The sequence below is a fragment of the Silene latifolia genome, chromosome Y, assembly GCF_048544455.1.
Source record: "Silene latifolia isolate original U9 population chromosome Y, ASM4854445v1, whole genome shotgun sequence".
NCBI classification, from domain to species: domain Eukaryota; kingdom Viridiplantae; phylum Streptophyta; class Magnoliopsida; order Caryophyllales; family Caryophyllaceae; genus Silene; species Silene latifolia.
The window spans coordinates 65,794,995-65,819,806 of record NC_133538.1 but is presented as its reverse complement, the minus strand read 5'-3'; the positions used below and the strand labels follow the sequence as shown (position 1 = coordinate 65,819,806).

Genomic DNA, 24,812 nt, shown 5'->3' with positions numbered 1-24,812 from the left:
GATTGCGAAACGGGATAGGAAAGTTAGAAAACGAATTAGAAACAACGTCGATCGATTGGAAGGATGTCGCGCAAAGGTGTATTCTACACGGCCTAAAAGGGGTCAAATTAGGTCAAGTTTGCTAATTAAGTTAGCTCATCGAGTGTTAATAAGAAGGCGCTAATCACGCACTCTTATACTAGCGAGAAATTAGGTGAAAGAGAGAGATGCGTTCATTAAGTTACAGAATTGTTAATCGGTTTTTAAAGCTATGTTGATGTACCCCAATGTGTCTAATTAGGTTATCAAATTGATCTAATGTCATCTAAATGAGTTATATGTTAACAATCAGAGGTCATACTAACATGTGACGGGTCCTAAGATGGGTCGAATCACACGAGAGAAGAGGAGATGTCAAAAGCGAAGAACGAAGTTAAAATTTGTTTTATTAATGCCCTACCTTGAACACGAGGATATGTAAATGAGACGGGGGTGTACGACCGACTGATGTAGTGGTTTCTTTCCCATCTCAAGTCAACGCGGGTGTTCATGGTGGTACTTTAACTCATACTCGGACTAAACTAGTTTCGTAGTTAATTAGAACAATCGATAAAAAAACGATAAACAAACAAAAACAAACTATAAAAAAACAAACATAAAAAAACGAAATAAAAGGGAGAAAGAAAAGGATTTGATGCACCCTCAACCTACATGTATCTTTGACACCGTCTTGGGTCGTAATCGATGGTAGATTTTATCTCGAGAGGCCGTCGTCGACGAAGAAACAAAGCAAACACGCGTTTTTTATCGAATCTGGACAGCAACTTTCAAACAGCGATTTCTCCCTCGTTTCACGATGAAAATTCGATTTAAAAGATGTTTTGAAAACTAGAAAGAGAGGAGAACAGATATCTTAAAGAAACCCCTGCTCGTTTTGAGTTATTGGGCACGAAAAACGAGCACAAACAGAACTGGACAGACAGGAACAAACCGCGAAAACAGAGTGTATAACACTCTGTTTTTCGAGGGATTTCGTGTACTCTCAAGGGCAATTTGGCTCGTAAATATTTATCTAATATGTAGATGGATGTTATATGGTTAATTAGGAATAAGAAACTCGAGTTTTGATGGAGGTTTGAAGGAGGAACGAATTGTTTTTCGAAGAGGACACACAAACTGTTTCAGTTTGGATGTCGGTTTTGTGGAGGGTTTTTGAGAGGCAATTAGGGTTTGTTTCTGAGGTTTAAAGCTTGTGAGTGAAGGTAGGATGTATGGAGAACTTAGAGGAATGAATGTATGGTGAAGAGTGAGTATTTATAGGGAGTTAAAGTAGGGTAAAAGGGAGGAGAGGCAGACGGGCTCGGCTGAGCATAGCTGCTGTCCAGCAGCTTTTGGGGGGTTTTCTAGGGTTCGTATGGGGGGTTTTCTTGGTGGTTAAGGTAAGGTAATATGGGTAGGATATTAGGGTATGGGTTAGGGTTAATGGTCACGGGTTTTGGTGGTATTTGGAGCGGGTTTTGGACTCGGGATTGAGCTGCAAAACAGGGGGGCTGCTTGGTGTTTTGCGCGGGCTGTTGGGGGTGATTTGGGACGGGATTTGGGCCATGGTTATGGGGTTCGAACTGGGGTTGGATGGGTAGAGGCTTAGGTTGGTTAGTGTACTCGATATTCGTGCCAACTCGCAAAGAAAACGGGCTCAAAAACCGAGCTCAAAAACACATGTTCAAAACGAGTTCTTTTCGATTTTCAAATCGATTTTTCAAATCAAATAACACATTAAAATAAATGATTTTTCAAACCAAATATACTCATAAAATGATTTTTCAAATCAAATATTTATTTTATTTTCAATAAAATAAACTTGGGAAAATAAATTCAAAATAAAATAAATTGAATTCACCTAAAAAAACCATAATTTAAATATCATTTAAATTAATAAAATGAACTCACTAAAAAAAATTAATTTAAATATCATTTAAATTAATAAAATACTTCATCGACGACGCCCATTCTACATCGTAAAACGAACCCAAATAATGACAATGACAACTAATAAATACATGTGTCATATCATCATCGGGTGTTTGTCGGGTTCTCTATAAATTCCAATATCGACGGATACGGGTATCTACAGTTATGAAACTTCTATTTAGACCTTGTATGTTTTGACACCTTTTAATTTGGATATCTTTTTAATAGGTTCAGGTTCTAAAAATTATAGGTTTCTACCCAAATGAACCTATTACAAACATATCCATGCAGTTTTATTCTAGAATTACGTGTCTACTTTTCCGCAATGAATGAGGGTGTCACAGTCGACATACAATATATGATTATAAATGAGCTCATGGACCGGGAGTCCATCCATTGACATGAAGTTAATCCAAATTATTAATATTGGAAGAAAAACTGTACAGTTTGCATTTTGAGTCATCATCATGTGCTTATAGATAGTAAATTCATCATTGCGTCTTAGTTTTAATATTTACATTAATTATTATTGCATTGTTTTAGAATATGTTATTTAAAAATTTGTTTCACATATGCATGCACATGTTTAATGATTTTGGTTGAAATTCATAAATTATACATTAAAAGGAGAAATATATTTTACTCCTCGGAGGATAAACTCCTTGAAGGAGTCTGTTATGAATGATCATCAATTGATAATAGTTGATCAATTTGAGTTTTTTCAAAACTCACGATGAAATTTATAGAGCTCTACAATACGATTGAAATATTATTGTTATTATTTCCATAATGAAGTATTCAAACTCCTAAAGAGCGAGTTTGCTTGAATTATTATTGTCTCAGCCTGAACTTTGAACATATGAGATTCGTACATGAATGAATTTCTTGCCAAATATATGAAAATACTTTATGGTCCAGGAGTATCATAATAGTTGAAAAATATAGTGAAAGTCTATAATAATAATAATGATGTCAAGATGATTTGGCAAGAAAGATCAATTATTTTTCAAATGAATTGTTAATAATCGGATTGATTCTCCTGAAGGGAATGAATTCAGGAATGATAGCTAAACTCTTTTTTCCTTCGACTAGGTTTTTGTCCCAATGGGTTTTCCTAGCAAGATTTTTAATGAGGTAGTACTGTTGGCTCGTTAACACAATATAGTCATGATGATCATGATTGTAGAAATGACAATAGTTATAGACATGTAATATTATGTCACGGTTAAAAAAGACATAAGGGGTTGTACAACCGTAGCAAATCAGGGGGTAGCCTTAAGTGGGGAAGAAAAGACTACGGTCGTGAACCGTAGCCATAAGTGAATTTAAGGCTACGGTTCTCAACCAATAACCGTAGCCAAAAGTACACATAAGGCTATGGTTCTTGACCATTAACCGTAGCCAAAAGTATACATAAGGCCACGGTTTATAGTAGTACAACCGTAGCCAAAAGCCCAGGCCTTTTGTATGAGAAATGCCCATTTGCAGCTACTATTCCGCAAAATCGTAGTCCCTAATAATAGTCACCAATAATAAATACAATTTAAATTGCTTAGTAATTGAAGCAAAAAACACTTGGCCTGGTTTATTTTATAACAAAAACCAACATGCTTAGTATACGTACATATTTCCAAAAGATTATTCAAGTCGCTCAACAACATAAGCTAAATATTTCATGGTCACAAAATACATCCTAACCAATAACCCCTAAAATTGATGACAAGTTTATGTTGATAGATCACCCGCCCCTTCTCTTCATGCTTCTTTTACTTGAAACCTTGATGACCTTCAACCGTCTTATTATTTTTCAACTATCTTACAACATTGAAAGATGTAAAACTAAATAAAGATAAGAGCAAATGAAGAAAGATTGGTAAGAGAGAGGAAGCTAAGAGCAAATGAAGAAAGATTGGTAAGAGAGAGGGAGAAGGGAGTAGATTTTGAGGATAATGACTAATAATTAAACAGGTTGTAGTTATTATAAATAGGATGTAAACAATTTACAAATATTTGAGATCTAGCTCAACATCAAGCCAATTGTAACTATTCCAACATAAATTTAGCAAGAAGCTAAAATTGTAACTATTCCAGCATAAATCCCCTTTCTATAAAAGCTGGAGCATTTAGATAGTTTTCATTGGCTCCTTATATTTAGGGAGTGAGAGAAGGTAATTTTATTTTTTTTGCTAGGAGACCCACGTTCTCTATTGATTTAATTAATCTCTCTTTATGATAATTAATCTCTCTCTTATGATTTAAATAGATTCCAAATTCTATACAAACTATACATTATGGCAAACATTATACAATTTGAAAATAACATAGTAATTTTATTTTAAAAACTAAATTAAATATTTACAAAACTTAAATAAAAACCTTTTAATTTACATTTAGAGATCCATTAACTGCCATCACCATCACTTATTAATGCACAACGGATATTGGTTGAACTAATGACTTATAAAATTGCATGAAACTACTTTCAAAAAAAAAATTGCATGAAACTAAATTTAAGAATATTCTTTTTAGAAAAAATGAAATCAAATAAGAATTTCATTTAAATGTAAAATTCTGATTTTTGACTCAAAATCAAAACCTTTTTTTTTATAAAGATAAGTATTATATAAATGGATTCGGAAACATACACGGAAAATATGGAAAAACAATCTTAAATCGGAGATAAATTCATTTTAATTCAAAAATAAATTTAGGTAACAAAAAAATTAATACACGGAAATTTTTAGACCAAATTATTTTGATATGTAGAATTTAAGCTAATACTATTAAAATAAAAATTTTATTAAAGAAAAAAAATGGAGATATTGCTGAAGAAAAAAAGTGATACATGCAAACGGATCTAACCTTTTTCCTTAATCTGAGATTAGGGTAATTTATTTAGGGTCTCAACTCTCAATAATAAAGATGATACTTGATAGAGGGGATATGTAAGACCGTATGGGAGAAAGAACATGCGGGGGAGGTAATTGGTTACTATATGAGAGAAGGAAGTGAGCTATGGCCATTAATGACATGGGTGAGGTTCGAGGGTGAAGGTGAGGGAATGAATTTCAATGGATTTGTATTAGGGTGTGTTTGGATAGCAAAAGTAGAGGGAAAGGAAGGGGAGGGGGAAGGAGGGAAGAGAAAGTGAGGTAAGGGAATGGGAGGGCAAATGAAATGTGGGTGTTTGGATACAATTTCTTTCTAAATCTTGCCTATTCTGGAGAGATTCTAATTTGCTTGGAGGAAGGATAATGGAACCCTCCAAATCTCTCTCCCTTCATTTCTCTCCACCCTTATTTGCTATCCAAACAAAGGATTTTCAATCCCCTACTCTCTCTCCCTTTCTTTTCCCTCCAAATCACTCAATCCAAATACACTCTTAGTGCACTGGGATTGTTTTAGGTTTGTAACAAACAATTAGGGGAGGAAATGTAGTTAATTTGTTATGCAAATACACCAATTCTATTTTAGTTTGGGTAAAATACACCAATACTTATCTACTCCTTAAGTTTTTAATATATATATATATATATATATATATAAATCTAAATATTTTAGTTGGGCCCAAAAACTCTCTCTTAGTTTGGGTAATTTTAGTCTTTTGTTTATATCTAAAAAAAACTTAGGCCTTGTTTGGTTGCCCTTCCAATTTATGGGAAATTAAAAATCTCATGAATTGTAAAAAGTGGTGGATGTTTGGTTGCCAATTTTTTGGCAAAATGTAGGCATTCAATTTTTCAAGGAGTTTTGAATGCCTACATAATGGTGGAATTGAATGACCTAGCCCCTCCTAGGTAGTTCACAACTCCTGTGGAATTCAAGTCCCGCATTCACAACCAAACGACTTTTCCGAATTCATGTGAATTTGTATACAGGAAAATAATTCACATAAATTGGATATTCCGGTGTCGATTAAATTCCTAAATAAACCAAACGAGGCCTTAGTCTTTTGTTTTTACATAAAAAAATTGAGTTGAGCCATTTTCATGGTAATCTCATTCTCATATGACAAAGTCTTATATAGAAATCTAAGGTGAGACCTCTCAAATACGGGTTGTTACTATTTCTGTTATTTTGTTTTTAATTAAATTTTAAGGGTGTCTAATGGTATATATGTCTTACACTAATATAGGATAAGATGGTTTTTCATGCTAATATACATATATGGTGAAGTTTTTTCGTTACAAAGTTAACTGCACGTTTCACAATATTAAGGTTCTGTTTGGTAAAATTAGCTGAAACCTGATAAGTTACCTGAAACCTAAAAAACTAACTGAAACTTGAAAGTAACTGATAAGGTAGCTGAAAAGTAGGAGCTGATAAGATAACTGCTTATAAAAAAAAAGCTAAAATCAATAAAGCTCTCCTATTGGTCCATGGTTTTTAAGGATGAAAAAGAAAAAAATTAAGGTAGGATCCCTCATGTTCATCCTACACATTAAATTACCCTCTCTCCTATATTTCACTTAATTTGCTTTTCTTTTTCTCCTTTTCAAACTACTGAATTTACGATATTTTAATTTTAGTTTTAACTTTTTTTTTATAATTACATATTATACATATATATTTTCCTAAAATGTTACGAATACATCTGAATGAAAACAATTAAAAAAAATTACAAAATGAATAAAATTACAAATTATTTGTACTGGTTTTCTTATTGATAGGTACCCAAATAACATTCCTATACAAAAAAAAGGCATGTCTCGATAAGAATTAAAGCACATTCATATAATTATAATTCATAATGTTAAGAAATATACAAAATTTAGCAAAATTTGAAGAAGATTCATATAATTATAACGTTAAAAAAAATACACATGGTAAAAATTTTAATGATTATAAAAATCTATCAGCACTAATTTTCTTATCTTAAAAAACACACAAGTCTTACAAAGCATTATTATGAGACAAAAAGATTTATTTAGTAATCAGGCATCAACAATATCATATTTAAAATTTCAATACCGTCATTTGAATTTTAACATTTGAATAAAGAAGCTCAATTCATTATATGTGGTTACAATAATAAATAAGAGGCCCGACTAAATTCAATACCGTCTCTATGAACAATTTATATTATTACAATATTGAACACTTAACATCTGTTGTTACGACCCGTGCATTTTTTTGCACGGGTGTAAAACTAGTTTAGCAAAAAGCTAAGATATCAGAGATGCGAGCTAAAATGTTTGGACATAAACAACACGAACCCAAAAAAGTTGCTAAACATTACACCAAATAAATGACAATGTCCGGCTACTATGTATACCAGCCACGACTATCTTGCAAAGTCCTTGAAACGCTTCCATGTACCAAATTGCTAAGTTACATATATACTTGTTCAAATTTTCCGAGAAAATGAAAAAAATTGACAAAGTAAACGAAAGAGGGAGAAGGGACTAAGTAGAGATGAACATGACTAAAAGTCATGAGTATGATATAATTACCTACGACTAGAGATGCATGGTTGGTAGTCCATAGATCTCGAACCTCGCTTACTTCTTGAACAGGGTAAGCGTCTTGTGATCCAAACCACTAGGGCTCTTGGAAGCTTCCCTACAATATCCATTCCCCATTTCACATCCTAATACATCAAAAAAGTAAATTATAAATGGAATATGACAACAACAATTTTATTGTTAGTATGTTAACTAATAACCTGTACAAGTGTACATATACCTAAAAACCTAAATTTCACCTTTAAGTAAAGTTAAGATTGTTAATTTCATAAACAAAGACAATGACATTTAGCTAGAACCTACCGCCTAAATAATGAAATGAAATAACGTGGGAATATAACCAAGAGTATTAGCAGTCTTACATTTACAAATTAGCTTACTATTATTACTCTTGTACAAGTTACTTGGTGATTCCATAGAGAATTAAGAGAAACATAATCATAGAAGGCCTAAACCCAACTTAACCAAGCATAAATCTTTCTCTGATCACAATAAATCTTTCACCAACAAACAACGAGTAGCAAAACAAGTGTTGAGATAAAGGCAAGATATTAACATACGAGCAAGAGTAAATTTTGCTATGTAATTTGTAATGGCCATCACACGAGCAAGAGCAATCAATTACACTACCTTTTTAATATTTAATCACCACTTTGCTCTCCATTTATACCTCCTATTTGAACTAGGAGAAAAAGCACAAGACAAAAATTAGAATAGTACTAGATTTGTGCATTTTCTAAGACATTTCCAAACAATAAGGAGAAGTTCTAGGATGTTAAAATTTCCTATAACCTGCCTCCGATCACTTCTTGCTCAAGCAATCGAAATGCAAGAAATGACGCTTGTAATAAGTTCCCTAAAGCAGTAAAGCTCTCAACAAAAGTACAAAACTAAATACCGAGTAGCATGTTAGAGAACGAATGGATTAAAGAAAAGTCAACCTAGATGATAATTTATATACTCCGTATCATTTAGCTAATATTTTGTGCATTACATGAGCTCAGTTCATTAAAACAATCATTTGATTATAAGCAGCATCTTTTGCTAAATGAATTAACACAACAAAAAAGACGAACACTGTCCTTGGCGAAATCTCTCAAGGGATCGAAGACTGTATCTAGAGCATCCATTTTCTTGTGTTCAAAACCCACAAGAACCTCACAACAACACCAGATTGTCGAAAGGATAAAAAAAAAATCGAATTACCCCAAGTAATGGCAAATTAGAGAAACAAATCGCATATTAGTTCAAAGGATAATAAAAAAATAAATCGAATTACCTAACTGGAGACGGTGGGGGACGAAATCGATCAATACAGTGTTTGAATTGGAAGAAGACAAAGGGCGATGGTGCGTGCGAGCGGCGAAGGCGACGTCCCTAGCAAAGGTGTGGTCACCGGAGTGGAGAAGGTAAATGTAACACCCCCACATACCGAGGAGCCTTAACCAGACCTTCCTTAGCATATAAGGGCATTACCATCTCGGTTGCCCGAGGTAAGTAATCATCAAAAGTCGATAAAAGAACAGTTATAGTTAAATTTACAAGTGTTACAACCAACTAACAAAACAAAGATACAACTCGTCAGCTATACACTGTCTCTATTAGAACTCGTGACGACTCAACCCTGCCAGGACTCCAGCTATCAACCACATCAACACCTGCTAAGACTGACTGCTCACCATAAGGGATCACGACAGACACATAAATAAACAAACAAGACAACCACACCAGGTCAGCAACTGAGGTAAGACACAACACAAACCAACAACACACGTCAACGCAAAACAAAACACAACCAGTCACACACAATCATACCCACTCCAATCAATCTCCGTCACCGACTGTCCACTGGACCAGCCCTGCCAGTGGGGGACCGCAGTCGTTCCCACCTAAGGCCCGCTCATCATGCCGAGCGATAAACCTGTCCCATTAATGTGCACATCCCCTCCCGTGGCGGGTTCCACGGAGGGCGAAATTAGGGCGTGAAGCCACTCCCGCAAGTGACTCCATTCAGCCGAGGACGCGATCGAGAACCAGAGACAATCAATCACAGACAGCTGCAATACAACAACAACCAATAAACTGTGTACACCAACCGACTACCGCATATACTCTGCCACACAAACACAACAACAACACAACAACCACGACTCAACAACCGACACGCTAGACCATCCACAGAAACTGAGTAGGCGAACCTACCTTTAAGCGACTGCAACGATTCCATGCCCATACACGCAATACCCAGCAATCAAGCAACACCTATATACACAACACAACCATCTATCACTACTAAACTAACCTTAACTGAAAAGACAAAGATACGGATGATGATGACGACATACGTACAAGAGGAAACCTGGCAAAGAACCGCTACCCGACTCAAGCTATGCACTCCTAAGGCACAAGGACCTTCAAAGGCTCCCATGAAAGGTATATGGTGAAGGGAAGGGAAGGAGGCGACCTAAGGATCTGAAGAAATGAGGCGAAAATGAGTTGCAGTTTTAACAAAACACGATTATAAACCCTCGCCGAAAAGACGCTACTCGATCGAGTGGCCCACCTATTCGATCGAGTGGCTCCTACTCGATCGAGTATCCAAGCTACTCGATCGAGTAGCCTCTACTCTATCGAGTACCACCCATAACTCAAAACACAGGATAACTTTGGTATGCACTTCTAAGGACTATTACTACTTCCAAGGTCGGTCAAAGCTGGTCAACGGGTCTCTAAAAGGGCGGGTATTACAGTAAAGGCGATATTGGTGGAGGGAGTTAGGGTTTCTCCAGGGAAATGGGGGAAAATTAAACCGAGTATATTGCTAACTCATCCTATCTAAATCATACTAATATGCAATATTTTGCTCATATTTTATATTTTTTCGTTTTTAAAAAATTAAATAAATATATAGCTACGGTTCCATGAATGAACCGTTTCTTTTTCGATTTTCCAAAACAGTTTTGGCTACGGTTTTTAAAATTAACCGCAACCTTTTATATTTGGCCACGGTTTTTAGAAAACAACCGTCGTCTTTTCCAAAGCCTATTGTCGAAAATTTTATGGCTACGGTTATTAACTACAACCGTAGCCTTTTGTGCTAGCCAAATGTGTTTTTTGTACTAGTGTTAGAAGAATTTTTATTACAAGTGTGATTATAATATTTGAGATGAAGACTCAAAGGTCATCATGAGTGACGATATCCAGATTGTGAATTCCGTAGAAATATTATATTGAAATTACAAAGGATTTATATTAATTGAAGATATCAAGTTTATCATCAACGACGGTGGATTCTTTTCAACGATCGAGAAGTTACGCCAAAGGATGGATTTCAAGATATATCAAGTTATGTAATCATCAAGGGGAGTAGACACGTGATGTACTCTTTTTCCTTATCCCTGGTTTTGTCCCACTGGGTTTTCCATGGAAAGGTTTTAATGAGGCATCTTGTTATGCGTGTTTGGTAGATATTGTACTCTTTTCTTTTCTAGTGTTTTTCCCACTGGGTTTTTCTATTAAGGTTTTTAATGAGGCAACTTCACCAGTGTATTTACGATAATGGACATTTGAGGGGGAGTGTTATGAAATGCATGTATTATGGATGTCCATAAATGTAGGATGATTCTAAACTTGTCCCTTCAAATTCCTATAACATAACTCTCAATTGTAATCATGTATATATATATATATATATATATATATATATATATATACAGAGTATATATATGATCCTTTATGCTATTAAGAATTAAACACTTCTCTACTATCATTTCCTCTTCTTCTCTACATTTTATAACATAATTTTTTTTTTTTTTTACTTTTCCCAATACATTCTGCTTTGTCCCATTCATCCCACATAAGTATATTTGACTCATCTTAAACTTAAGACGAATAGTACCCATCTTAAACAATAATTTGTGTTAATTTGAAAATACAACTATATTATATTATACTTCATTTTGTTTGAAGAACTACTACCAGTATCGTTTAAGTACGCAACATCACTACTACAGAAACGGATTCTTGCGACGCTTTTTAACCCCCTATTGCAACGCTAAATAGAGCCAGAAGGGATTATACCGACGCTTTTATATGCGCCGCATTTGCCTGTGCCGCTACCCCCTTTTGCGACGCTATTTTATCGTCGGTAAAGCTAAAGTATAGCGCCGCAAAAATTGACGCGCTATTTTTTGTGCTATAGCAGCGCTTTTCAAGCGCCTCAACTAATATGTCACCTATCATCTATTATGCACAATTATGCTTTTGTTCAGGCGCGTTTTTGCGTTGCTTTTATACTACAATCAACAATATTATTTATTACACCTGCATTTCCTATATACTATATTACCTTCTGAACAAACATATTTCTTCTCCCGGAATTACACACACAACTTTTCTAGAAACAAATATATCTTCTTATTAAATAACTTTAATGTCAAATACATGTGTCCGAACCCTATAAGAATAAATGTATCTCAAATAAAAAATACATCAAAAAAATATCCAACTATCCAAACACAAAGTTCTCTATTATTCGCATGACCAACAAAGAGTAGTGACTATTTGTGACATCTTAGAAATACATATCTTCGGTGCCCGCTAAACAATCCTTGCGATAATGCTTGAGCTTGACGATACATAAAGCACCTCGAACATAACATAGGATTACTGAAAATTCAAGTGAAAACAATGTAAGTTGTTAATCAAATTTACATCCCCATTCATCATAAGTATGAGATGTTACCATTATTGACAAAAGAAGCAAGAAAGCACTTTAAAAGTTCAAAAGGAGAGAAAAGACATGACACCAAGAGAAGATGAGATGATCAAGAGATTAAAAAGAATTCTTACCTTACTATGAATTGTCGTGATCAGACTCTCCTTCTGAGCTAGACTCATCAGAGCTAGATTCACTCGACTCAAGATCACTTAAGGTAAAACCCTCGGTATTTCTCAACTTCCTTTTTAGCTTGGTAATAGTGTTTCCTTGTCTTTCGATACGATTATCCATTGTTTCTATTTTGTCCTTTAGTTGACGAATAAGATACATGGATGTTGTCTCCTCGGTTGTAGACATATTTAAGCCGTTGGAATAATGCAAAGTAGAAGAAGCCTCTACTAGATCTGATGGCTTAACACCTAACCCAAGACCTCGAACCCGACCATATTTATCTTTTCCCAATACTTGTGCAACAGGGTCATCATCTAAGTTCCCATCTAAGTGCTCTTGTTGTGCAGCAATTTCCTTAATTTGATCCTGTAGTTGTAATTGTACTAAAGTAACGCAAAAAAATATCACCATTAATAACTAAAATAAATAAAAGCTTCAGACACATACCGTAACATTGGCTTCGTTCTTATGTTGATGACATTCTAGATAAACTTCAGTCCTTGTTGGGGATCTCTGTAGTGACTTTTTCTAGAGAAATCATAAATAACAAGTCAAATAAAATGAAAGTAGAAGAAAAAAAATATAAATTTATCAAAAAATAAAGTAGAAGAAACAAAATAGAAATTTTTGTTAACTAATTAAACGATAATAGGCATATACCAAATCTTCATAGATGCGTGCATGACTCTTAGTGCCAGAGGTATGAATAGGCTTTGTCTTTGCCTTCTTATGTGAAACCTACTCTTTGCACTTCTTTTCTGCCATATCATAAAAAATACTATTAGTGTCGGTGCAAGACCAGTTCATTGACCTTAACCAATTTTCATTCCATTATGAACCTTATCAACATTCCACTTTTAAGTTTATGGCCTTTGGTAGTTTTGAGCGCTATTTAGATAAAATAGGAGGAAATGGTCCTCTTAAAAATAAGGCATTTATAATTTTGTAAATAAATAAAAACATACTTGTCCTTCATCTGATCTCCAAAAGTTAACAATACTTATCCATTGGTCGTTTACCACATCCTGTGGGACGTTATTCTGCAACTCTGTTATGTTTGCATCATCTGAATAATGCTTTCCTTTTAAAAGACACTTATAGTCTCTCCATTTATGGCCTATTGACTTCAATATCCATTTTTCGAGTATCTTCGCATAAAGAAACCTTTTCTGCATATGCCATATAGACAAGAAAAATGTTTATTGTGATAAGAAGAAAAAAAGCTTATATTGTGATAAGAAAAAAAAAAGTTATGTAAACCAAATATACACAATAATGGTGCTAAAACAAAGTTTTGAATCCCTTACCTGAACTTCTTTCAGAATCAAGGTCTGATTGTTTCCCTTGTTACCCTTCTTTAAGTGATCCCATCGAGTATAACTTAATGAGCAAAGACCTCCATTTCTAGCTATTGTGCCACAAAAATATCCTAGCACCCCTCCTTCATCCCCTATAGGTTGATTGGATTTGTTTATCTCGACAACTATTCGATGTCCTTCTGGCATGTTCCATATTTCAGCAAGAACAGTTTTCCCACGAGTTCTTTTGCCGTCGGGATCTAAAAAATTATAAGATCACTTTAATATGAAATTTTAATGTGCATACAAACTGTATTACTAAGTGAATTTTCATCTTACCTTGTACAACACACTCATATGTTCGTCCCTCATTTTCATGTTGAGTAGTAGTAATCGATTCTGGATTTTGATCTCCATTTTGATGACTTCCAGATCTAGAATGCTCAGTGGAGTTATTTTCTCTTTGATCTCCTTGGCCGCTACTTTGTCTACTAATCTGGAGATTCTTAGCCTTAGCCATTTTCCCTGTCAACTTTGAGCTTTATCAATAGTCATTTAATTTGATTAAAAAACACTTCCAGCACATCACAAAGCTAGCAAGCACACAAAGAACTTTCACAAATAAAAACCACAACTTAGTTTAAAGCTTATTATTCAAAACATAAAAGAATAGCTAATATTTCATAAAAATTCTTAAAAAAGGAAGATCAAATCTAACAGCTAGATATTATTTTCAGTCATCAACCAAAGTTCCTTCGACACCAAGCCTAACCCAACTAGGATTTTCATGGGTGTTCGAATACAAGTTTAGAAATGAGACATGATATGGCTCAATTTCTTCATCCTCACTCAAACCATCGTCACCAATGTCATTAACATGTTTCGGTTTCATCTTCAAAGCAACAGACCATTCTTCGTTAACTTGGTCTTGAATATAAAACACTTGCTCAGCTTGTGTGGCGAATATATATGGCTCATCTGTCAGGGTTTCGCCACTGTGTAGACGAGAGAAATTAACACGTGTAAAACCATATTCGTCTTGCTTTGTTCCTCTTCCAGGAGTTGTGTATATCCACTCACATTTAAACATTATAGTTGAGTATCCTCCTAAATATTTCAATTCAATGATTTCTATTATTCTCCCATAGTAAGTAACATCTCCTAATATCGGTCTCTGTCACTAGCACTAGCATAGCTTGACGTTTTTGCTACTACAACCACTCCACTATTTTGAGTACATTTATCATAACGTTTGGCTCTAAAACTAAAACCATTGACATTATATCCTTGGTATTTAGTAATAACATCAAGTGGTCCACGAGCTAGCATACGAAGTTCCTCATTCAAACATTCTGGACCCTTTGACGCCTCCAATTTGATAACCTGTTTTATTATAAAAAAAAACTAGTAACTCCTCTTATACTTCATACTATATATTATTTGACATAAGCCTGTAATATGCTTACATGTTCTCTGAACCAATCATGGAATGTTTCATGTTGAATTCGCTCAATTTCTTTCAAAGAAAGACGTCTTGGTCGACTACGACGCTTAAGTTCTGCTGTATGCTCTCTTTAATAAAAACAAGTGTTAGTACATGTTTACAATTATTGTATAAAATTAATAAAAATGAAAACTATGTTAGTATTAGATTCTTACTTTAGAAATTCAGTGACTTCTGAAGAATTGAAAAGGATATATCGATGTGCTTGTATTTTGTTCATTGCCGATATCTTGCTTGTAGTGGGTTTTCCTAAAGGTTTTCCCGCTTGAACAAAAATACTATTATCATGAGTACTACTCGTTGATTCCAAAATTTCAGCACATCCTTCAAAATTTGAAGCTATATGAAACTTTGAATCAAATCCTTCAATGTAATGAGAGCAAAATATCATACATTCAAAGGCTAAGTGAGCCTCGGCAATTGATCCTTCTGGGCGAGCTTTATTAAAAACATAGGATTTGAGTTTGCCCAAATACCTCTCAATAAAATACATCCACCTATATCTAACTGGACCAGCAAGCTTTTCTTCCGTAGCTAGATGAACGACCAAGTGGACCATTATGGTAAAAAAGCTAGGAGGAAATATCATCTCCAGATGACACATTATTTGTGGTATAGAAGCTTCTAGTCGCGCAATTTCATCTAAATGTAAAACTTTACCACATAAGTCTCTAAAATAACCACATAATCGGGGATAAGACAACTACCACCTCGGTGTGAGTACCCTCGCAATGCAACTGGCAAAATTTGTTGCATTAAGATATGATTGTCATGGCTTTTGAGACCATGCAATTTAGCTTGCGTAAGGTTTACACACCTTGTTATGTTTCCAGCATAGCCATTAGGAACTTTAAGTTCATGGAGTAGTTTACAAAATGCATGCTTTTCGACACGGGACATTGTATATGGAGCTGGTGGTAGATAATACCTTGATCCCCTTTCTTGTGGGTGAAGTTCCTTTCTTATTCCCATAACTTCCAAATCACGACGAGCTTTTAAGTTATCTGTAGATTTTCCTTCCAAATTCAACAATGTACCAATCACATTATCACACACATTTTTTTCAATGTGCATGACATCTAAGTTATGGCGAATTAAATGAGAATCCCAATAGGTAATTTAAAGAATTCGCTCTTCTTCTTCCAAGTTTTATAACCACTGAAATCTTGAATATCCTCAATTTGGCGCAGAACCTCAGGTCCAGAAGGCGTTGTAGGAGCAACTTCATGTTCTTCACTTCCATTAAAAGCTTCTTTATTATAGCGAAAATCATGGTTTTCCTCTAAAAGTCGACGACTACCCATATAACAAAACTTATGACTATTATATAGCCACTTTGAATCAGTTTGGGAGTTGTAACAAGGACACGCTTTCTCACCATGTACACCCCAACCAGAGAGCATGCCATAACCTGGAAAATCGCTGATTGTCCAAAGTAATCCAGCATGTAAAGTAAAAGTTTCATCTTTGGAAGCATCATACGTCTCAATGCCCTCATCCCATAACTCAATTAACTCTTCAATAAGGTGTTGCAAATACACATCAATTTTATTTCCTGGACTACTCGGCCCCGGAATTAAGGTGGATAAAATCAGAGATGGCGCTTTTAAACACATCCAAGGGGGTAAGTTGTATGGTACCAACACTACTGGCCAACAACTATAAGTTGAACTTAACATTCCAAAAGGGATAAATCCATCACTAGCTAAACCAAGTCTAACATTACGAGACTCCGCACCAAAATTAGGGTACCTAGAGTCAAAGTCTTGCCAAGCATTGGAATCAAATTGGATGTCTTAGAACTTTATCCTCTTTTGTTCTTCCTTCAGAATGCCACCTCATATAAGATGCCGTCTTTTTAGACATAAAAAGTCTCTTAAGTCTCGGCTTTAACGGAAAATACCGTAAAACATTGGTAGGAATTCCTTTCTTTTTTTTTCTCCCCGTTGATGTCAATTGTTCTCTAACCCTTTTCCATCTTGAAATCCCACAAGTTGAACATGTATCATCACCTATTTTCTCTTTCCAATAAAGTTGGCAGTGTTTCGGGCAAGCATCAATTTTTATGTAATCAAGGCCTAACTTACTAATAACTTTCTTTGCTTCAACAAATGATTTTGGTAAGTGTTCACCATTGGGAATTGCAAGTCGTAAAATTTCTAATAATTTACTAATAGACTTATTACTCCATTTGTTAGTACTCTTTAAATGGAACAAAAGCACTAAAAATGACAACTTAGTCAATTCACACCCTGGCCACAACTCCTAATCAGCATCTTTTAACAAATTAAAAAAGTTTTCAGCATCTTTACTTTGTCCCTTGGTTGCCATATTTATGACATGAGGAGAATCATTGAAACCAGACTCCTCATTTCTTTGTCCATATGCATCATGAACTAACTGTTGCATATGAGTTAAAGGTGGATTTGTCACCATAGGTTCATCGACCGATGTGTCCTCCAATTGCTCTCCATGGAAAATCCAAGTGGAGTAGTTACACATCATTCCAGAACTAAGCAAATGTAAATTCACTTCGTCTGGACTCAACAATTTATTGTTTACATACTTCCCACAAGGACAATATATTTTACCACTAGAAGAGGGTAGGTCACTAGTAGCATATCTTATGAATTCACGAACTCCTAATCGGTATTGTTCACTTTCTCTACGACTAGCCAAATTTTCCTTGATAAAATTCAGATCCATCACTTGTCAAACTGAAAAATAGTTTCACATGAATTGTAAAAGATGTAATCAATGGCAATGATGAAAAATATTCTACAAACTACTTACAAATAAGAGTCATTTTCTCTAAAACAAATAATATTCACCAAATAAACATAACTAAAAAGATCAAACACACATGAGAAAATGTGCATCAGTAAACAGTCAAACATTCATCAGGGCAAAGTTGACGGCGGCTTGACACTCGTATTATGAATAAAAGCGAGAAAGAAAGGAAAAATGGACTAAGGGTAAAAAGTAAGTCATATTACATTCAAAATTGAAATTTAAATCAAAACCTCTAAACTGTAACAAAACCAGAAAAAGAGGCAGCAGATTCTAAAATCTATGTAATGCCAACCTAAACTAAACTGCATCTTGCCCGACCAAGAATTGCGGATGTACTTGCTAGTTACAACTTTCTATGAGAGAGTAGGTTTGGACTTATTGCTAAAGTGATCAATCATGGCTCAACTTTCATCAAAATTTGAAAATGAACTCATGTATTAGGGGTTATGACTTATGGGCAGAAGGATTTGTTTCAGCAATGTGTCCGTCGCAAGTCAGTCTTCAGAACATGAACAACATAGCTATAATTATATCATTAAGCAGTCCATCTCATTATAGACGACCGTTTATAACTATAGATGGATAGTGACCCTCTCACAAAATTAAAGTAGGGGGACAAGTGGCGGTATCCATTTCATTCCCACTCACTTGCGCTACCCACTTTCATTTGTGAGAGAGACAATATCCGTCTATAGCTGCAGACGGATAGTGTCCGTCTAAAAGGATAATTTGTGTTGATCATTAAGTAAGGACATTGTTTCAGTGTCAAAAAGGCGTATATGACCAAAGACAATCACTTGGCTGCTCCATTGATGATAACCCATTTGTATACAAAATAACCTCAAATAATTAGATAAAGTAAATCATATTACATTTAAAATTGGTTCAAATTAGAGTAAAAGAATAGCAAACATGATGAGTATTATATGAAATCAAGACCTATAAATAGAACCCCAATAATCAAGAAGGAAGACTAAAAAAATTGGAGCAAAATTAACAACCAATTTGTTCACAAGCAAAAACGTAATGATATTGAATCATGAATCATCAAACTTTAATACCTGAATATGTGATATAGCTTCTTCTTCGTCGTTCGTCCTTCGCCGTTCGCAATTAGATTACCTTCAATCTGCTTCTTGTTCGCCGTTCACAAGAATAGGGAGAGTTTTTTTTTTATTTATTTTTTTAATTCAAGGGTTTTATTAATGACAGGGTTTGGCACGGGTTTGGCGCTGTAATTTTAGTGCGCGTTTTTTTATTTTTTGGGCTTAGTGTAGCACTTTTGTAAGGCGCTCTATAATAACGCTGCATAGTTTGGTTTTAATAATCTTATCTCAGCATTTTTTTTATAAGCGCCGGGAGGTAAGCGCCTCTATATACCATTTTTGTAGTAGTGCATTGTTTCATGCTCATGGATTACGACTTTTTTTAGGTAAAAGTTAGATGAAAAGTTAGCTGAAGCCTAAACACTTAACTGCAAAATGAAAAATTAATTGAGATCGAAAATTGATAGCTGAAAAATAGAAGCTGGTAATATTAAAAATATTTCGCAAATTAGTTATAAATAAGCTAGTTTATTTCCCACATGTTAACCTAGGTACAATAGCACATTTAGGATTTTAGTTGGGGGACAATTTTTTAATACATTATCTTCCATCTTGAAAAAGTATTTTTTACTTGAATTTTTATAATCACAACTAATTTTGTATAAAGTAATTGAGTGGAAAAATAATTGATTCTTTATAGATTTTTTTATTTAATATATAATCTTTTACTTTGAATTTTCTTTAAGGCTCCGTTTGGTAAAACTAGCTGAAAAGTTACCTGAAACCTGAAAAGGTAGCTGAAACCTGAATAGGTAACTGAAAAGGTAGCTGGAAATTACGACCTAAAAAGGTACCTGATTTTTATTAAAACTGTTTGGAAGAATAGCTGAAAAGGTAGCTGATATTTGGTCAAATGACGTAAAAGAACATGGCTTATATTGTTATCATTTATGTTTTTATTATTGTTGTGTTATTGTCGGTGGCATTGTTAGTAATTAGAAGAAAATGTAGTTTTTTTCACTATAATTGCACAAGTTTTCAACATGTTTCAAAATGACGGAAATAATTATTAAAATATCACGATAACGTAAAAAAAAAAAATCAAACAATATATCATCAAAAAAATGTATTTTATGGATACGAAGTAAGTTTTCTATTAAACCATACATAAACATAGTTAATTAAATTGCACCCTGAATTAAAGTATTGATATTATCACGAACGCTTTTCATTTCCGTAGAAACTCTTTAATTGGGTTTATTTGGGTTCATAATATAAAATATAATAATATTGGAGTAATATATAAAAAGTTGAAGGGTAAAAAAGGTAAGCAAAATATAATCAGGTACCTGAAATCTCAAAAGCTACCCTAGGTAGCATTTTATTTCAGGTACCTATTTCCGTCCCGATCAATTGTTGACTATTTCTGTTTTGGGTGTATCAGTTATTTGTTATCTATTTCTACTTTTGGTAATATTTTCACAAGTGGACAAGTAGGTTTGTGATGTGCGTAAGTGGACATGTGAGACAACCCTAGTATTGTTTCCTTCATCTCATTTATCACAAATTCTCATTGTAGACGGTAGATATCCATCTATAGTTATAGACGGGCCAAATATCCATCCACTTTAAGCATAAGACAAGCAACAAGTTGCATGATGGGGCCCAAAAATGTCACCACTTTAAGCATATTTGACCCGTCTTTCACTTTAGACGGATATATCCGTCTATAGTGAGAGTAATTGCTCATTTATATTGTCACACTTTCTATTTTTGATGGAGTTAAGAAAAGTTAATAGAATGTGAAGAATGAGTGATTTGTAGTGTAAATACTTATTAAATTTAGAATGAAAAATTATTTTATAATAAATTTTGAGAAAAAAAGGATAATAAAATTGAAATGTATGAAGTGTTAAACAAATACATCTCCGTGCAATAAGTCTCTAAAGACGGATATATCTGTTTAAAAATTAAAATGGACAAATAACATATCACTTACATAGATAAGACAAGTCGTCTACTAATATTTAAATATTTTATTTTTACCTTATTTATACAAATGGTATGCTATTTAACCATCGTAAATAAGAATTTGTGATCTTCGAGTTTGTAATTCCCCGTATTTTAAGACATGCTTAATGGTTAGTCAACGGTGGAAATGTCAAATGTGATTTATAAATTATATTTCAAAATATATTTTATTATATTTATTAATTATAATGGCGGATTATGTTGTGAGACGGGAATAAGTAAATAAAATAGTGACTTGGGAGCGGACTTAGGCGTGTAAAGGAGAGTTGACTCGGGAAATTCTAGTAACGGGATTATATAATTATAATAATAATAGTAACAGAATAATGATGATGATGATGATAATAATAATAATAATAATAACAACAACAACAACAACAACAACAACAACAACAACAACAACAACAACAACAACAACAACAACAACAACAACAACAACAACAGCAATAACAACAATAACAACAATAACAACAACAACAACAACAATAATAATAATAATAATAATAATAATAATAATAATAATAATAATATAATATAATATATATTAGTATTTCCATGAAATTTCCTAATTGTACTAATCAAACTACTATAAAAGCAAGGCTGGACCTACCCTATAGTTTTTATTCACATAATAATATCACACATAATAGAGATGTAGAATAAGGAAAAAGGGAATTTAGTTTTATTATCGTCTCAAGACCGTCTGACAAGGTAACTCGTGTTTCATACTTTACTAGTTTTACACCCGTGCAGAAAATGCACGGTTAATTTATAATGTAAGTTAAATATAAATATGACCATATTTGGTAAACAGCATATTAGGTGAAATTGGTAGATTTCGGCTTAAATAGTAGTTTGACCAATCAATCTACTAATTTGAAGTATTTGGTTAATGACATATTCTGATAGCATATTGGTCGGAATCTACTGTTTTTGAATATGCTGCTAATAGGAGCATATCGTAATAGCATATTGAGTTTATACATGAAAATGGTAGATTTGTCATATAATCTGCTAATTATCAAACACAATCAATAAATCTGCTTCTGTCGTTTGCCAAATAGGGCCATAATACCTGTAAATATTATATTCAGCTAGTTTTCCTTATGAAAGAGGTGTCTGTCTATACGTATATTTTTATTAAATGAACCCGTCTTATATAAAAATCAATAAAAAAACGATTTAAAAAACAGAGAAAAATCTTTTATACTTTAAAGGGGAGGAAAAATAACACACTATTATCAAGAAATATTATAAAAGAAAATGTAATCCATAAACTACACCGCAAATTTACGATGTTGAAACCAAACATTCCAAATCGGCTCACGTTACAATTGGACCGACACTATCACTACTTTAAGAGCTCATTTTGTGTATTGTTATATACACAAACTATTATTTGTGACCGTCTTAAGTTAAGACGATATTCACAACGGATTTTAAAAAAAAAAAAAAAAAGATGTGAAATATTATGAATTAAGATGATCTTAATCAAAATCAATCATCATTATAATATAAACGGACCTATAGCAGTATAGCATACATGTACGTAAATCCTCATGGCCCACCCCACCTTATTTATACTCCCTCCCATTCACAATAAACCTCCCATTTTATTTTGGCACAAAAATTAAGGAAACACACTACCCCACCATATAATTAAATTTGGACCACACAAATACACTATCCCACCATACAATTAAATTTGGACCACACAAACACTTACCAAAAAAGGAAATAGGGAGGTTATTGTGAATAACCGAAAAAGAAAATAGGGAGGTTTATTGTGAATACAATAAACCTCCCATTTCATTTTGGCACAAAAATTAAGGACACACTACCCCACCATATAATTAAATTTGGACCACACAAATACACTACCCCATCATATAATTAAATTTGGACCACACAAACACTTACCAAAAAAGGAAATAGGGAGGTTATTGTGAATAACCGAAAAAAGAAATAAGGAGGTTTATTGTGAATGGGAGGGAGTATAAGTCTAATGTTTCCGCGCTCTCATCTTATTCATCCATAATTCCATATACTCCCTCATCACTTACCTCACTTACCCTAAAGCCATATTAGTTAATAATTCATCTTCACCCTCATAACATATGTTTTAGTTCCTCTTGCTTCATCCTCAGCACAAAAAAAGGAATCATCGTTTAATTTTCCACCTCGTCGACGATTTACATCAAGAAATAATTTTTATCGCTTTTTACATGCGAATTACATAAATTTGATGTCAAAATATTGGGATTAATTGAAGAGTATAATCAGAAGAAACTTATGTTATTGTGATCCCAAATTTAATATCTCGATTTTGTTTATTAACTCGAATGTATTGTTTTTTGGTAATTGGTACGCAACTTGAATATATTCTCATGCGCATATTTTTTTCCATTTTATTTTTTTGAAAGTTTAGAATCACTAATGAAAGCATAATAGTGTAATATATTTAATTAAAGTGATGGGAAGAGAGAGGGTAATTAATTAGTGAATGCAGGAGAGAGGGTAATTAAATATGTAAAAGGAACATGGAGGGCCCTACCTAAATACAACTTTTTCCAAAGCACTAAAAATGAGGGACCAATGAAAAGCCAAGAAAAAACTCATCTTTTATACTATGTAGATATAACTTGCAAATTTAACCACCGTATGACTAAGTCATGACCTTGACCTCTGCCATGAACCCACTGTGACCCCACCGTGACTACTTTGACCCACCGTTGACCACCAGTGACGTCGGGAATGGGTGTTTAGAGGGGTTGTTGTATTGGTGTTTGTATGTACGGTTTATGCGGGTTTTAAACCCTTACCTTGCCTTGTTTGAGACCGGACCTGGGTTGGGTTTGTTCCAGGTGGGGAGTCGACCATGGTGGGTGGTTAAGGGCGGTTGTAAGTGGCGTTTTGTGCGGTGGTTGCCGGGATTTCGCATAGGTGTTTGAGCTGTTTCTGATATCGTTGTTGGTGTTGAGCTGCTGTTTGGCTCGTGTTTGGAGGTATTTTAGGTGGATTTTTGGGACGTGGTTCACCATGGTTGGGCAAGGTGTGGTGGTGATCCACGGTGATGCAATTAGTGGTGGTTGAAAACCGTGGGTGCAGAGTGAGTTGTGCGTTATTTGTTGTTGGGTGTCATGTGTAGGGCTTCCATTAGGGTCGTGCTTGGAGTGGTTATGGCGGCTGTTCAGGGCCGTGCTGCACCATGGACGGGGTTGGCGTGGTGATGGTCCATGGTGGCTCACGGCGGTGGTGGATGTGGTTGGGTTAAAGTGAGTATTCGTGGGTGTGTGAAGAGTGACGGGAGGATTGTTGTTTGTATTTGATACTGGTGGTGTGGGGCTGTTTTTGGGTTGCGTAGCGTAGTTGTCGAGGGTGTGTGGCAGGCCATGGTGAAGGGTGGCTCATGGTGGGGCGTGAGGTAGGGTAGGCTATTATGTTTGGAGTAGTGTTGATACACGGTTTAAGACGTGTATTTGGGGAAGTCAAGTGGGTTAGTTTATGATGGTTTATGTGGGGTTTAATTGGGGTGTACATGGGTATGCTTAGGATTGACTCGGGTTGAGACGGGAATTTATTAAATTAAATTACATAATGTATAATTAGTTTTATTATAATAATTAAGTATTGTTTATAATTAGTGTAATTGTTTCGTAAATTAGAATAATTAGTAATTGTAATTATTATTTATTTAAGTGTGTGATCGACGGACTTGTGAGGAGCATTATTGATCGTACTTGCTTAACTGATTAATTGGATTTCTTTGCTATTTAATTGGATTTGCAAAAAGGTAGGAATACAATTCTACTTGACTGTTATTTGCTCTATTTG

General features: G+C 34.3%; 2 protein-coding genes across 2 annotated transcripts; both read right to left on the bottom strand.

The window, feature by feature from the left end:
- Positions 1 to 12,270: 12,270 nt before the first annotated feature.
- LOC141628243 (uncharacterized) lies at positions 12,271 to 13,282 on the bottom strand. The gene is made up of 4 exons (XM_074441408.1): positions 13,268 to 13,282; positions 12,967 to 13,044; positions 12,754 to 12,834; positions 12,271 to 12,672 (listed from the first exon to the last, which is right to left on the bottom strand). Exons 1-4 carry the CDS (start codon positions 13,280 to 13,282, stop codon positions 12,271 to 12,273), a joined length of 576 nt encoding a protein of 191 aa, XP_074297509.1.
- Positions 13,283 to 14,765: 1,483 nt separating this feature from the next.
- LOC141628241 (uncharacterized) lies at positions 14,766 to 16,724 on the bottom strand. Its single transcript, XM_074441407.1, has 5 exons — positions 16,265 to 16,724; positions 15,926 to 16,124; positions 15,264 to 15,779; positions 15,071 to 15,176; positions 14,766 to 14,987 (listed from the first exon to the last, which is right to left on the bottom strand). Exons 1-5 carry the CDS (start codon positions 16,722 to 16,724, stop codon positions 14,766 to 14,768), a joined length of 1,503 nt encoding a protein of 500 aa, XP_074297508.1.
- Positions 16,725 to 24,812: the final 8,088 nt, after the last annotated feature.